The sequence below is a fragment of the Salminus brasiliensis genome, chromosome 15 (genome assembly GCF_030463535.1).
Source record: "Salminus brasiliensis chromosome 15, fSalBra1.hap2, whole genome shotgun sequence".
NCBI classification, from domain to species: domain Eukaryota; kingdom Metazoa; phylum Chordata; class Actinopteri; order Characiformes; family Bryconidae; genus Salminus; species Salminus brasiliensis.
The window spans coordinates 32,188,280-32,202,271 of record NC_132892.1 but is presented as its reverse complement, the minus strand read 5'-3'; the positions used below and the strand labels follow the sequence as shown (position 1 = coordinate 32,202,271).

Sequence of the window (13,992 nt, the reverse complement as noted above, 5' to 3'; positions counted from 1 at the left end):
TGCATTCAGTTACAAGAGAGGTTTAGTGAGGTCAGGATGTTGGATGGTGATCAATACCCCGACACATCATCCCCAACCAACTCCCCAACTCATCGTAAAAGTACTGGATGGAGCTCCTCCACCACCATCATTCCAGAGAGCACAGTTCTTCCACTGCTCCACAGCTCCTCAATGCTGGGGGGCTTTATTATACCCCTCTAGCCCACGCCTGGTACTTCTCTACAGGGACTAGACAAGCTGTGTCAACAATGGGTGCAAGAAAAGTGGCTGAATGCATTCATAGGGGTGTCCACAAACATTTGGAGATACACACTATATATATATATATATATATAAAACATTAAAATCACCACTTTAGGTAGGTACTGGCCACTCCTGTAGCTGCTGCCCGCATCAGATTTAAAACCCTGACGCTGGCCTACAAAGCCAAGAACGGACCAGCCCCTCCGTATCTGATGGCAATGGTCAAAAGCCGATCCGCACCAAGAGCCCTTCGAGCTTCAAGTACGGCTCGGCTCGACCCACCATCCCTCAAAATCCGCGGAAGACAAGAGTCCAGGCTTTTTTCTGTCCTGGAACCAAAGTGGTGGAACGAGCTGCCCCTGGGTGTCCGAACGGCCGAGTCGCTCGCTGTCTTCAAACGCAGACTGAAGACCCACCTCTTCAGAGAGTACTTGGACGATTAGTTCTATGGTCGCCTTATTGTTTTGTGTTTAGTAATGTCTAAGCTTGGAGGTATCTTTTGTATTATTAGTCTATTCTAACTAGCTAAGGCTTTTCTTGGGTAAATAGCAAAGCACTTTGTAAGTCGCTCTGGATAAGAGCGTCTGCTAAATGCCATAAATGTAAATGTAAATGTAAATGAATACAGAGAACACCCCAACATAAGACCTGTCTGATGTTTTGGAGATGTTCATCACCTTCAAGAACCTGACTGTTCATTTGCTGCCTGATATCTCCACCCCTTGACAGGAGCCACTGGAATCAGATCGTCAGTGTTATTCTAATTTTGTGTGATTTTAATGTTATGGTTGAATGGTGTATGTCCAAAAACATCTGGACACATCTTCTAATAAGTGAATTCAGCTGCTGGACGTTGCACCCGTTGCTGATACAGCCTTTGTATAATCACACAGCTTGTATAATTCCCAAGGAAGTATGTGAAAGGTGATGCTAGGCTAACACTGCAAACAAAAACTGGGCTTGGACGGTTTATTTATTTGTTTAATACCTGTCCAATTTTGTCTCTAATGTTGTCATGTGTATTTGAGCTATTTTGTGCGGTCGTGGGAGTAATGAATATTGAATAACTTGGCGAATAAAGAGTTTGATGTCATTGAAGTCATGGGCTTTCACTCCCTACCTGAAGCAATACAACACCAATGAGAAAGTGAAAGTAGCCCACTGTCTCTCCTTATAAAGCTGAGTCACTCCTGAAGACAGAGACGTTGAAGTGTTCTTGAAAATATAAAAAATCATGTCAATGAAAACCCAACAACAGATGTTGAATTTAGTTTCAAAATCAAAGTCACATATCAACATTACACAAAATCCAGCATTATACAGACGCTGAAAAGCCACACCACTGGCCCCTTTATTAGAAACCCCTGTCTTGTAGATTCACCCTTCTATTATACAGTTAGCTTGTATCAGCCTTTTATCAGTGGCCAGTTTCTGTCCCCAGAGCTGCTCTCGACTGGATATTTCTGGATGGTGGGCCTGGTTGACGTGAATGGAAAACCCCCAGCAACACTGATGTTCTTGATACCAGTGCCACAGACACTGTGGCACGTCGGTGTCACTGCTGTGCTGGAAGTGGACCACCTCTCAAATATCTGCTCAACAGTGGTCCTGTGGCCAGAAAGTGGCCAGTAATTAATGAGGTAGAGGGTGTGTGATAATTTGTGCAACAGACGAGCTACAGTACGTAGCTATTAAGTAGGTGGTGGTGCTTCTAATAAAGTGGATCATTACTTTATCAGGCACAAATCTGGTACATAGCTACCTAGGATCCAGGAAAAAGACAGTAATCTTGCTTCAAATATTACAGAAATGATTTACTTTTTGGGTGTTTTTGGGTCATTTTCTACTCGCTTAACTGTCCAGATAGCAATCAGCCATTATATCGATTATAGACATATATAGACAATTCATCTGATCATTTCTGCAACCTGAATTATTATTGAAACAACACTGAAATTTGAACAGAACATCAACAGAAAACCAAAACAACTATAATCATTTTAGAAATTGTGTTACTGTAAGAAAATACCTTAAATCAGCTCTGCTTTCTGTACAGCAAGATCTTACTGTGATGAGCAGAATAGATAAAGAAAAGTGAAAGAAAGTAAAACTTTGTGAAACGTAGAAATAAATATTTTTAGAAATATTCTAATATAATAAAATATTTTTGCATACAAACGTAAATGTCTGAATTCAATATTTAAATATCTCTCGCTACTTGTTGTACTGTTTACTGAAAGTAAATTTTATGGTGCAGAACATCCTGAGAGTCTTGAGAATTAAGGCTAGCAGAGCTGAGGGGATGAAATCTGATCACAATCACATACTAAACTACATCAGATATCCAGGTTATTTCACACCCAGCCTGAGCGTGTTCCTCGCTCTCCTCTGTATTGCTGTTCATGCTCTCAGGTCAGGTTCTAGATCAGTAGGTGCAGAACTTGTAGAGCTATTCTGTAGCAGAACCTACAGCACATTCAAGACGAGAAAGTCATTACTGTATTGAAAAGCTTCTGCTCTCAGCTCGGCGATGTGAAAAGACCTAAAGATGTTAGCTAGCTAGTTACATTTTCCTCAAGATAATTAAACTGGTACTAACACTAACATTAGCTAGCTAGCTCCTTATGCTAATGACTGGAAAGGTAAGCTAGTGTAGACGCTGCGCTAGCCTGACATAATGGAAATGCTTACTTTTATAGTTTAAGACAGAGCTAGCTAGTGCTACCAAGCTAGTTACATTTTCCTCAAGATAATTAAACTGGTACTATCCACACTAGCTAACGTTAGCTAGCTAACTCCTTATGCTAAGGACTAAGAGGGAAGCTAGTGTAGACGCTGCGCTAGCCTGACATAATGGAAATGCTTAGTTTTATAGTTTAAGACAGAGCTAGCTAGTGCTACCAAGCTAGTTACATTTTCCTCAAGATAATTAAACTGATACTATCCACACTAACATTAGCTAGCTAGCTCCTTATGCTAATGACTAAGAGGGAAGCTAGTGTAGACGCTGCGCTAGCCTGACATAATGGAAATGCATTACTTTTATAGTTTAAGACAGAGCTAGCTAGTGCTACCAAGCTAGTTACATTTCCCTCAAGATAATTAAACTGGTACTATCCACACTAACGTTAGCTAGCTCCTTATGCTAATGACTGGAAAGGTAAGCTAGTGTAGACGCTGCGCTAGCCTGACATAATGGAAATGCTTAGTTGTATAGTTTAAGACAGCGCTAGCTAGTGCTACCAAGCTAGTTACATTTTCCTCAAGATAATTAAACTGGTACTATCCACACTAACATTAGCTAGCTCCTTATGCTAATGACTGGAAAGGTAAGCTAGTGTAGACGCTGCGCTAGCCTGGCATAATGGAAATGCTTACTTGTATAGTTTAAGACAGAGCTAGCTAGTGCTACCAAGCTAGTTACATTTTCCTCAAGATAATTAAACTGGTACTATCCACACTAACGTTAGCTAGCTAACTCCTTATGCTAATGACTGGAAAGGTAAGCTAGTGTAGACGCTGCGCTAGTCTGACATAATGGAAATGCTTACTTTTATAGTTTTAGACAGAGCTAGCTAGTGCTACCAAGCTAGTTACATTTTCCTCAAGATAATTAAACTGGTACTATCCACACTAACGTTAGCTAGCTAGCTCCTTATGCTAATGACTGGAAAGGTAAGCTAGTGTAGACGCTGCGCTAGCCTGACATAATGAAAATGCATTACTTTTATAGTTTAAGACAGAGCTAGCTAGTGCTACCTAGCTAGTTACATTTTCCTCAAGATAATTAAACTGGTACTATCCACACTAACATTAGCTAGCTAACTCCTTATGCTAATGACTAAGAGGGAAGCTAGTGTAGACGCTGAGCTAGCCTGACATAATGGAAATGCATTACTTTTATAGTTTAAGACAGAGCTAGCTAGTGCTACCAAGCTAGTTACATTTCCCTCAAGATAATTAAACTGGTACTATCCACACTAACGTTAGCTAGCTCCTTATGCTAATGACTGGAAAGGTAAGCTAGTGTAGACGCTGCGCTAGCCTGACATAATGGAAATGCTTAGTTTTATAGTTTAAGACAGAGCTAGCTAGTGCTACCAAGCTAGTTACATTTCCCTCAAGATAATTAAACTGGTACTATCCACACTAACGTTAGCTAGCTCCTTATGCTAATGACTGGAAAGGTAAGCTAGTGTAGACGCTGCGCTAGCCTGACATAATGGAAATGCTTAGTTGTATAGTTTAAGACAGCGCTAGCTAGTGCTACCAAGCTAGTTACATTTTCCTCAAGATAATTAAACTGGTACTATCCACACTAACATTAGCTAGCTCCTTATGCTAATGACTGGAAAGGTAAGCTAGTGTAGACGCTGCGCTAGCCTGGCATAATGGAAATGCTTACTTGTATAGTTTAAGACAGAGCTAGCTAGTGCTACCAAGCTAGTTACATTTTCCTCAAGATAATTAAACTGGTACTATCCACACTAACGTTAGCTAGCTAACTCCTTATGCTAATGACTGGAAAGGTAAGCTAGTGTAGACGCTGCGCTAGTCTGACATAATGGAAATGCTTACTTTTATAGTTTTAGACAGAGCTAGCTAGTGCTACCAAGCTAGTTACATTTTCCTCAAGATAATTAAACTGGTACTATCCACACTAACGTTAGCTAGCTAGCTCCTTATGCTAATGACTGGAAAGGTAAGCTAGTGTAGACGCTGCGCTAGCCTGACATAATGAAAATGCATTACTTTTATAGTTTAAGACAGAGCTAGCTAGTGCTACCTAGCTAGTTACATTTTCCTCAAGATAATTAAACTGGTACTATCCACACTAACATTAGCTAGCTAACTCCTTATGCTAATGACTAAGAGGGAAGCTAGTGTAGACGCTGAGCTAGCCTGACATAATGGAAATGCATTACTTTTATAGTTTAAGACAGAGCTAGCTAGTGCTACCAAGCTAGTTACATTTCCCTCAAGATAATTAAACTGGTACTATCCACACTAACGTTAGCTAGCTCCTTATGCTAATGACTGGAAAGGTAAGCTAGTGTAGACGCTGCGCTAGCCTGACATAATGGAAATGCTTAGTTTTATAGTTTAAGACAGAGCTAGCTAGTGCTACCAAGCTAGTTACATTTCCCTCAAGATAATTAAACTGGTACTATCCACACTAACGTTAGCTAGCTCCTTATGCTAATGACTGGAAAGGTAAGCTAGTGTAGACGCTGCGCTAGCCTGACATAATGGAAATGCTTAGTTGTATAGTTTAAGACAGCGCTAGCTAGTGCTACCAAGCTAGTTACATTTTCCTCAAGATAATTAAACTGGTACTATCCACACTAACATTAGCTAGCTCCTTATGCTAATGACTGGAAAGGTAAGCTAGTGTAGACGCTGCGCTAGCCTGGCATAATGGAAATGCTTACTTGTATAGTTTAAGACAGAGCTAGCTAGTGCTACCAAGCTAGTTACATTTTCCTCAAGATAATTAAACTGGTACTATCCACACTAACGTTAGCTAGCTAACTCCTTATGCTAATGACTGGAAAGGTAAGCTAGTGTAGACGCTGCGCTAGTCTGACATAATGGAAATGCTTACTTTTATAGTTTTAGACAGAGCTAGCTAGTGCTACCAAGCTAGTTACATTTTCCTCAAGATAATTAAACTGGTACTATCCACACTAACGTTAGCTAGCTAGCTCCTTATGCTAATGACTGGAAAGGTAAGCTAGTGTAGACGCTGCGCTAGCCTGACATAATGAAAATGCATTACTTTTATAGTTTAAGACAGAGCTAGCTAGTGCTACCTAGCTAGTTACATTTTCCTCAAGATAATTAAACTGGTACTATCCACACTAACGTTAGCTAGCTCCTTATGCTAATGACTGAAAAGGTAAGCTAGTGTAGACGCTGCGCTAGCCTGACATAATGGAAATGCTTAGTTTTATAGTTTAAGACAGAGCTAGCTAGTGCTACCTAGCTAGTTACATTTTCCTCAAGATAATTAAACTGGTACTATCCACACTAACGTTAGCTAGCTAGCTCCTTATGCTAATGACTGGAAAGGTAAGCTAGTGTAGACGCTGCGCTAGCCTGACTAGCTAGTGCTAGCTAGCTAGTTCATTTTTCCTCATGATAATTAACCTCGTACTATAGCTAGGCTAGCTAGTGTGTACGCTGCTTTAGCCTGAAAGTATCTGAACAGTAAAAGTAATGCATTTCCATTAACAGCTGAAGACATATTTAGCTAGGTAGCTAACGCTAGCTAAAATCTTCAGTCACAACCAGGCATTTTGCCTCAGTAATATAAAGTTAATTTAGTAAATGTTTGAAATTAATCAATATTCAGTTAGAACTGGTTTATATGATCAATAATCAATCAGAAACTGGACGTTTTTACGTTAGGCAATGTTTTTTTACCTCAGAAACTGCAGTTAGCAGATAGCTAGCAGTTAGCTGTGAACGTCCGTTGGAGTCCGTTATTTGAATTGGCAGAGTGAGCTCGCGCGCCCTGTGTCACATGATCTCCGCGTGTGTTCAGTATCAGCGTTAGAAACCAGCAGCTTTCATCGATATTTTAATTTTAACTAATCCAACTTTTTATTAATATCAAAAATTACAACTTTAAATTAAAAGATAATTCTGATTAAAATTTTATGACGTTGCTGTTTGGGTGATGTTCTGATCGTGGTGTCAAAATTTCAGCATAGGTAGCTAGCTATAATACTTCTACATTTATCGAATTCAAATTATTAAATTATTATTATTATTATTATTATTTAATAATTTAATAGTATTTACAACCCAGTTCGTTTCACTAAGGCGGGGCAGCGGTTATTTTGCCCTTTGGCGCCGTTCATTGGCCATCATCCAGATTCAAAGCGTGCTTGACAGACGGCTGGGCCAATCAGCGAGCGGAGGCTTGCTCAAACGGGCGGGCGATGGGCGGGGCTTGTGCTCTGCGCGGTGTAGGTGGCTGGTGGGGGCGCGGAGAAGGCGCTGGACAGTTGGAGAAACTTCTCGAAGTTTCCGCAACGGTTGAAAAGCGCGGAGGAGATGGAGCACGGAGCCACAGCCTCGGAGAGCAGCTGAGGAGCACTGAGGACCTGTCTGCTGCTGTTTGCTGGGGCTTCACCCACAGAAGAGAGGCTGCTTTCGTAGATGGTGAAGATGGGCAAGGACTATTACAGCGTCCTGGGCATCAGGAAGGGGGCGTCTGACGACGAGATCAAGAAAGCGTACAGGAAGCAGGCTTTAAAGTACCACCCGGATAAAAACAAGTCTCCAGGAGCTGAGGAGAAGTTCAAGGAGATCGCGGAGGCTTACGATGTCCTGAGTGATCCGAAAAAGAAGGATATCTACGACAGATTTGGGGAGGAAGGTGAGTTCAGAGCAGCCAGGTGTAGCTGAAGCTACTGTAAACACGAGGCCACAACTTAGTCTGGGTATATAGCTAGATACTATTTTATATAACCCCAAAAAGGCATATAACTGTAGCTTTAGGCATATATAATATTCATAATATAGTAAATCATAATCTATAACTCTATAATCTATAACTCTAACATCTATCATTATAGCTATAGAACTTACCCAGAACCTATTCTGGGTATATAGCTAGATACTATTTTAATATAACCCCAAAAAGGCATATAACTGTAGCTATTGGCATATATAATATTCAACATATATAATATAGTAAATTATAGTACTTATCCTATAACAATCAACTGCATATAATCTATAACTCTAACATCTATCATTATAGCTATAGAACTTACCAGAACCTATTCTGGGTATGTACTATTTTAATATAACCCCAAAAAAGCGTATAACTGTAGCTATGGGCATATATAATATTCATAATATAGTAAATCATAATCTATAACTCTATAATCTATAACTCTAACATCTATCATTATAGCTATAGAACTTACCAGAACCTATTCTGGGTATATACTATTTTAATATAACCCCAAAAAAGCGTATAACTGTAGCTATGGGCATATATAATATTCATAATATAGTAAATCATAATCTATAACTCTATAATCTATAACTCTAACATCTATCATTATAGCTATAGAACTTACCCAGAACCAATTCTGGGTATATACTATTTTAATATAACCACAAAAAAGCATATAACTGTAGCTATGGGCATATATAATATTCATAATATAGTAAATTATAGTACTTATCCTACAACAATCCATTGCATATAATCTATAACTCTTAACATCTATCACTATAGCTATATAATCTATCCAGTGCATGCCTGTAATCTGCAGTACTAGTATCATAACCTAGTATAAATGTCTATACGTGTAGCTGTATATCTAGCATGGTGTGACATCAGAAAAGTATAATAATTGTAGCTAATGTTTCACATAGGTTTGGTTGGCATATGTGATTTTGTAATCAGGGCTTGCTGTAGCGCTTCAGACACGTCCTCCAGCTCCACACCCAGAGCTGGTAGCTTATCTAATCCAGTCCTGACCTAGAAACGACTGACAGGTCCAGACTAGCAGCCCAACTTTCCGCTACTACGTCACATTTGATGTATAAATGTGTGTTTATGTATATGTGTAGGTACGTGTTTTATATAAAGGAAAAGGGTTGTGTGACGGTTACAAGTGAAACTGAAACTTGCATGTGCATCAGAATATTAAAAAATAAAATATACACACATATATATATATATATATATATAAATATATGATGTGTGTGTGTATGTATATGTATATATACATATACACTGTTGCTGATCCTGCGCCCCTGGTTGGCTGGCTGTTCCCCGTGCTGTGCATGTTTATGAGGGTGTTCTCGCCCATGCTGGAAGCTTCTACACAGGGCGGGGGACTGAGAGCTGTCAGCACTTCCTGTAGTGCACCACGTGTCTGTGGATGCTCAGAGGCCAGTGAGGGGACGCCCTGTGGTGTGTTAGTAAAGGGAATGTAGGCCAGGTTAGATGGAACTAGAGGAAGGAATAGTGGGTTCATGATTTGAGCAACCTTATACTCTTAACTTCAAACTTTTAGAATTATTTTTAACCTTTAAAACTAAATAAACATACATTTAATCCTTTAAAAGCGTGTTAACACATCTCTGGGACGAGATCTGGTTTTATTTTTGCAAGGTTTCTTTGCTGGCCGAGGCTTGGATGAGTAACAGGGTTGTGGTTTTGAGTTTTTTCGCATATAATTCTAATTCTAATAGGAATTAATTAATTATGTTTTATTAATAATACATGCTTAGCTACAATGGCAGTTATGCAAAGAGAAGAAATTTTAAATGGCAGTTATGCAAGAGAATGAATATGCATATAAAAATTATATATAAATAAATACATTATTATTATTATATCTTATTAATTAAATTGTTTGGTCTTTTGAAGAAGGATTGACCTACATTGTATGTCTACATGTTTACATCCAACTTCCTGACCTCAGTAACGCTCTTGTCAATGTGTGTGTGGTTGGTATGGCTGCCAGTGAGCTATCACACCACATGGGAGACTGGGGTTCAATTCCCGGTCTGGGTGACTATGCTGCGCAACACCAACAAGAGTTCTTGGGCAAGACTTTTAACACTACATTAGCCCTCCTCTGTAATACGAGTAACCTTGTAAGTCGCTCTGGATACCAGCGTCAGCTAAATGCTGTAAATGTAAATGTCAAATCCTCCCAGCAATGCTCCTCCAAAATCTAGTAGAAAGTCTCCTTCCTTGGACAGTAGACACAGTTACTCCAACAAAAGCAGGATCAGCTCTTTTTAATACCCTTAAGTTCAGAGGAAACACTGAATAAGCAGGTGTCCCAATACTTTTGTCCATATAATAAAAGAAAACGTCCAGCGAATAGCATTTATAAAACTTGCAATGTATTTACAGCACTGACTCTCTTAACACACCACAACTATCTCTCTGCAGGGTTGAAGGGTGGCGCTGGTGGAGGTGGTCCAAATGGCCCTAGCGGCTTTACCTACACGTTCCAGGGCGACCCTCATGCCATGTTCAGCGAGTTTTTTGGCGGCAGGAACCCGTTCGAGCAGTTCTTCGGCCGCGGTGGCATGCCAGACGAGGACATGGAGACGAATGACCCATTTATCGGCTTCGGCATGGGGGGCATGGGGGGAATGGGTGGCATGGGGGGCGGGCGGTCATTCGGCATGCATGGCGGACCAGGTGGAAAACTGGAGAAGAGGCAGGACCCACCGGTGGTCCACGACCTGAAGGTCAGCCTGGAGGAGGTGTTCAGGGGCTGCACCAAGAAAATGAAGATCTCCCGCAGGAGGCTGAACCCGGACGGCAGGACGACGAGATCCGAGGACAAGATCCTGACGGTGGAGGTGAAGAAAGGCTGGAAGGAGGGCACCAAGATCACCTTCCCTAAAGAGGGCGACGAGACGCCAACCAACATTCCAGCCGACGTGGTGTTCGTGGTGAAGGATAAGCCACACACTGTATTCAAGCGCGACGGATCTGACCTCGTCTACCCAGCCAAGGTCACACTGAAGGAGGTGAGCGGACTTTGCTTACAGGTGTAAATCTCTGACTTTGCCTTGATTTAGCTCAGCTTAAGATCATCTGGAGAAAGATTATGACTCCAGTTCCACCAGCCTGGTTTGACTAATCTGGTACGATTTAGGATTGTGTTCAAAAATACACTGAATATAAAAAGATATTGTGGCTGTCCAATGAAAAACATGTATCTCCAAAATGCTAGAGGGCTAACACATCTTAACTCTGAATGGAAGTCAATGTAAAATATTTATAGTAGTTAATTCCAAGTCATTTAGAGCATTGCTATTGGTCATTTCATCCTGAGTTATTCACACAGTGTCTAAAAGCAGCAGAAAATACATGGTTTTCACTGGACAGCAGCGTAACTGAAGACTGCCAGTACGTAAACCATAAAAATGAGAAAAGTATATATATTCAGTGTCATACAAAAATGGCAACTTTACAGGAGAAGGTAAAAACCTGCACTTTTAAATGGAAGTCAGTATTCCAGATCAATTTCTAGGATTTCTATTGGTCCGTTCATAAGTAAAATATAAAGCCCAACTGGCAGATCTAAATTCTCCCGAAGTAGCAGTTGCATTTTCTCTAGTGGGAAGGTTTGTGTAAATTTTGGGGGTGCAAATATAACACCCCATTAAGACTGTGATGTAACAGGTTTGGGTTTTTGGAATTGGCCTGTTTTACAGCTCTGGTTTTGGTTCTGCTGGACGTTCTTTTAAAGGAGGACCAGCAGTGTTCACGGTTTCTCATTTCCACACCCTGAACTCTCATTATTCAGCTATCACTAGATAAACACAGTTTAACCTTGAAGGTCATCGTTAATCTGTTAAAGTAATTGAAATTACATAAATTGCTGGTTGTGTAATAGCTGTGACTGTGGCCTAATCTCCAAACTGATGCACTTCAGAGTAGGGCTGTGTAATGGCAAGAACCTGGTGATGAGATAAATATCATGATACAGAGGTTACGATTTTATATATATATATATATATATAAAATTATTAAAAATAAATATAATCAAATTGTTATAGTATAAAACACACCATCAAAAAAAGGTTGGCCAAGACTTTGTCCAATCAGAGGAGTGGGATCTGAAGACTGTACAACACTTCCCTCTAGTGGTCAGGGTTTAAACACAACGCTAAATGAACCACTGTCTGACACCAATCTCTACATCTTAACTCTTCATTAATAATCAATACTGCATTTTAGAGTATTGATACAGTGCTGCTAAACATAATATTGTGATATTCGACATGCTGAAATGTTTACACCCCATGTAGCATTTAGCAAAAATGCTGTGTTTGTAAATGAATCCTGATTGGCTGTTGGCTCGCCACATGATTAAATGAAGTCTCTCTTCCCATTTCAGGCTCTCTGCGGGTGCTCAGTGAAGGCTCCCACGCTGGACGGCCGATCAGTCACCGTGACAGTGCAAGACATCGTCCGGCCCGGAATGAAGAGGCGCATCACAGGTGAGGGGCTGCCTTTACCCAAAAGCCCAGACCGCCGTGGCGACCTTGTCGTGGAGTTTGAGGTGAAGTTCCCCGAGAGGTTAAGCCAGGATGCCAAGGACACGATCGCCCGAGTCCTGCCCACATCCTGAATGCCTTTCCCAACCCGCTCTGCCACAGGGACTCTGTTAGAGCAGTTGCTGTAACACCGAACACTGTGGAGGGCAGGCGTGTGCCGTTGTGGCGTCATGGCCACTTCGGGTCCAGCTCTCCAGTGCAAACATGTGGAGAACAAAACTCCGTAATGCTGGTCTGTACAAGCTGGAGTCTCTCTGGACAGAGGACCATCAGACTAGACTGATACGTTTGTTGCTTCGCTTTCCTTTCCTATTCCAAGAGGTTGCTTTTGGATTCGCTCCAGCAGGGCTCACTTCCGGATCACTGCCATCCAAACGCAGAGCGAGTGAACAGACAGGTTGTTCACTACTGCTGAGATGTGGGATCTTCCTCGAATGCACTATTGTAATATATTCTATGGTTTGTCTGCTTTTGTTTACTTTTATGAAAAATGTAAATATAAATATTATTTTTCTGAGTTTTTTTTTTTTCCTCTTTCTTTTCATTAGGAAACAGTGATGTATTGGAATAAAGAGGGTCTCTGCTCTGTTAGACTTTCAGAGATTTGTTTGGATTTTGGTTTCTTTATGGTTTCAGTCTGGCCAAAAATGATATTCACAATATTATAGATACTATAAGTAATTTCCTATATCTATAGAAGCAAGTAATTGTATAACATCGCTATCACACAAACATTTCATCTCCAGAGTGTCAACTCTATCAACTCTACAGCAGAGGCATACGACCTTATTATTATGCAGGTATTTGTATTATCTGCTCCTGGGCTCCCCCTACAGTTGGGGATTGTAATTTACTTTCACTCCACTGTACTAAATACAAATCGTGCTTATGTAAAGCACCCCTTCGTGGACAGCTAGCTGTCCATATGCATTCCTAGATAAGTTGAGAGCTCCAGAAGCTTGATCTAAAGGTAGAGAAGCATGTGGACTGAGGCGGTAGAGTAATACTTCAGGATTTTACACTAATATGATTGGAGAGAGGTTCTGCAGTTCGAGCAAATTGGCAGATTTCTATTATCCCAAAATGAAAAACAACAGAAAATACACAGTTTTCGTGTAACAGCGATGATGTTTACATTAACAGTAAAATTATGTGTGAATGGAGGTTTAATGGTGAATGGTTTTATGTACGCAAGTGCCGGAGACCGTTAAATGAGGGAGTGTATGAGTCTACAATGTTAACTGTACAAATCTTATTCTCTCGAATGACCTTTTGGGCCTTAAAAAAAAGCTCCGTTCAGAAATAATAGACATTTTTTTTAACATCATCAGGGCTATATTAGTGTGCTTTGGGCTGGGTATCGAAATTTTTTACCTATACTTGCAGTGCCGGCCGAATCGGCCACTACAGAAACACTAGTAATAGTCAGTGTGCATGATCCTTGGAAAATCTGGCAGCTGATTGGCTGTCTGTATATTATTATTATTTTTTTTGATCATCTGCGCTAATCTGTTACAGTCGCTTCCATCACCTCACACTCACTTCTGCTTTAAGCCACACCCACTTCCGGGTTGTAACGCAGTACAATTCATTAAATCGTGTATGGGTGTTTTTAATTTATACCCAGTCATGCTCAATACTCAGAAGACACGTCTCTTAGAAACAGGTAAATACATAAATAATAAT

At 40.5% G+C, this 13,992-nt stretch overlaps 1 protein-coding gene across 1 annotated transcript; it reads left to right on the top strand.

Moving 5' to 3' along the window:
• The first annotated feature begins 7,226 nt into the window (after positions 1 to 7,226).
• Positions 7,227 to 12,907, top strand: dnajb1b (DnaJ heat shock protein family (Hsp40) member B1b). The gene is made up of 3 exons (XM_072657615.1): positions 7,227 to 7,630; positions 10,181 to 10,770; positions 12,147 to 12,907. The coding sequence occupies exons 1-3, from the start codon at positions 7,411 to 7,413 to the stop codon at positions 12,378 to 12,380; spliced, it is 1,044 nt and encodes a 347-aa protein (XP_072513716.1). The 5' UTR covers positions 7,227 to 7,410; the 3' UTR covers positions 12,381 to 12,907.
• The last annotated feature ends 1,085 nt before the right edge of the window (positions 12,908 to 13,992 follow it).

What these genes read in the sequence shown, in the direction of transcription:
- dnajb1b (XM_072657615.1), top strand. Translation starts at nt 7,411, where the DNA reads ATGGTGAAGATGGGCAAGGACTATTACAGCGTCCTGGGCATCAGGAAG. An exon ending in CGACAGATTTGGGGAGGAAG is followed by an intron (nt 7,631 to 10,180) that starts GTGAGTTCAGAG and finishes ATCTCTCTGCAG; the next exon opens with GGTTGAAGGGTGGCGCTGGT. An exon ending in CCAAGGTCACACTGAAGGAG is followed by an intron (nt 10,771 to 12,146) that starts GTGAGCGGACTT and finishes TTCCCATTTCAG; the next exon opens with GCTCTCTGCGGGTGCTCAGT.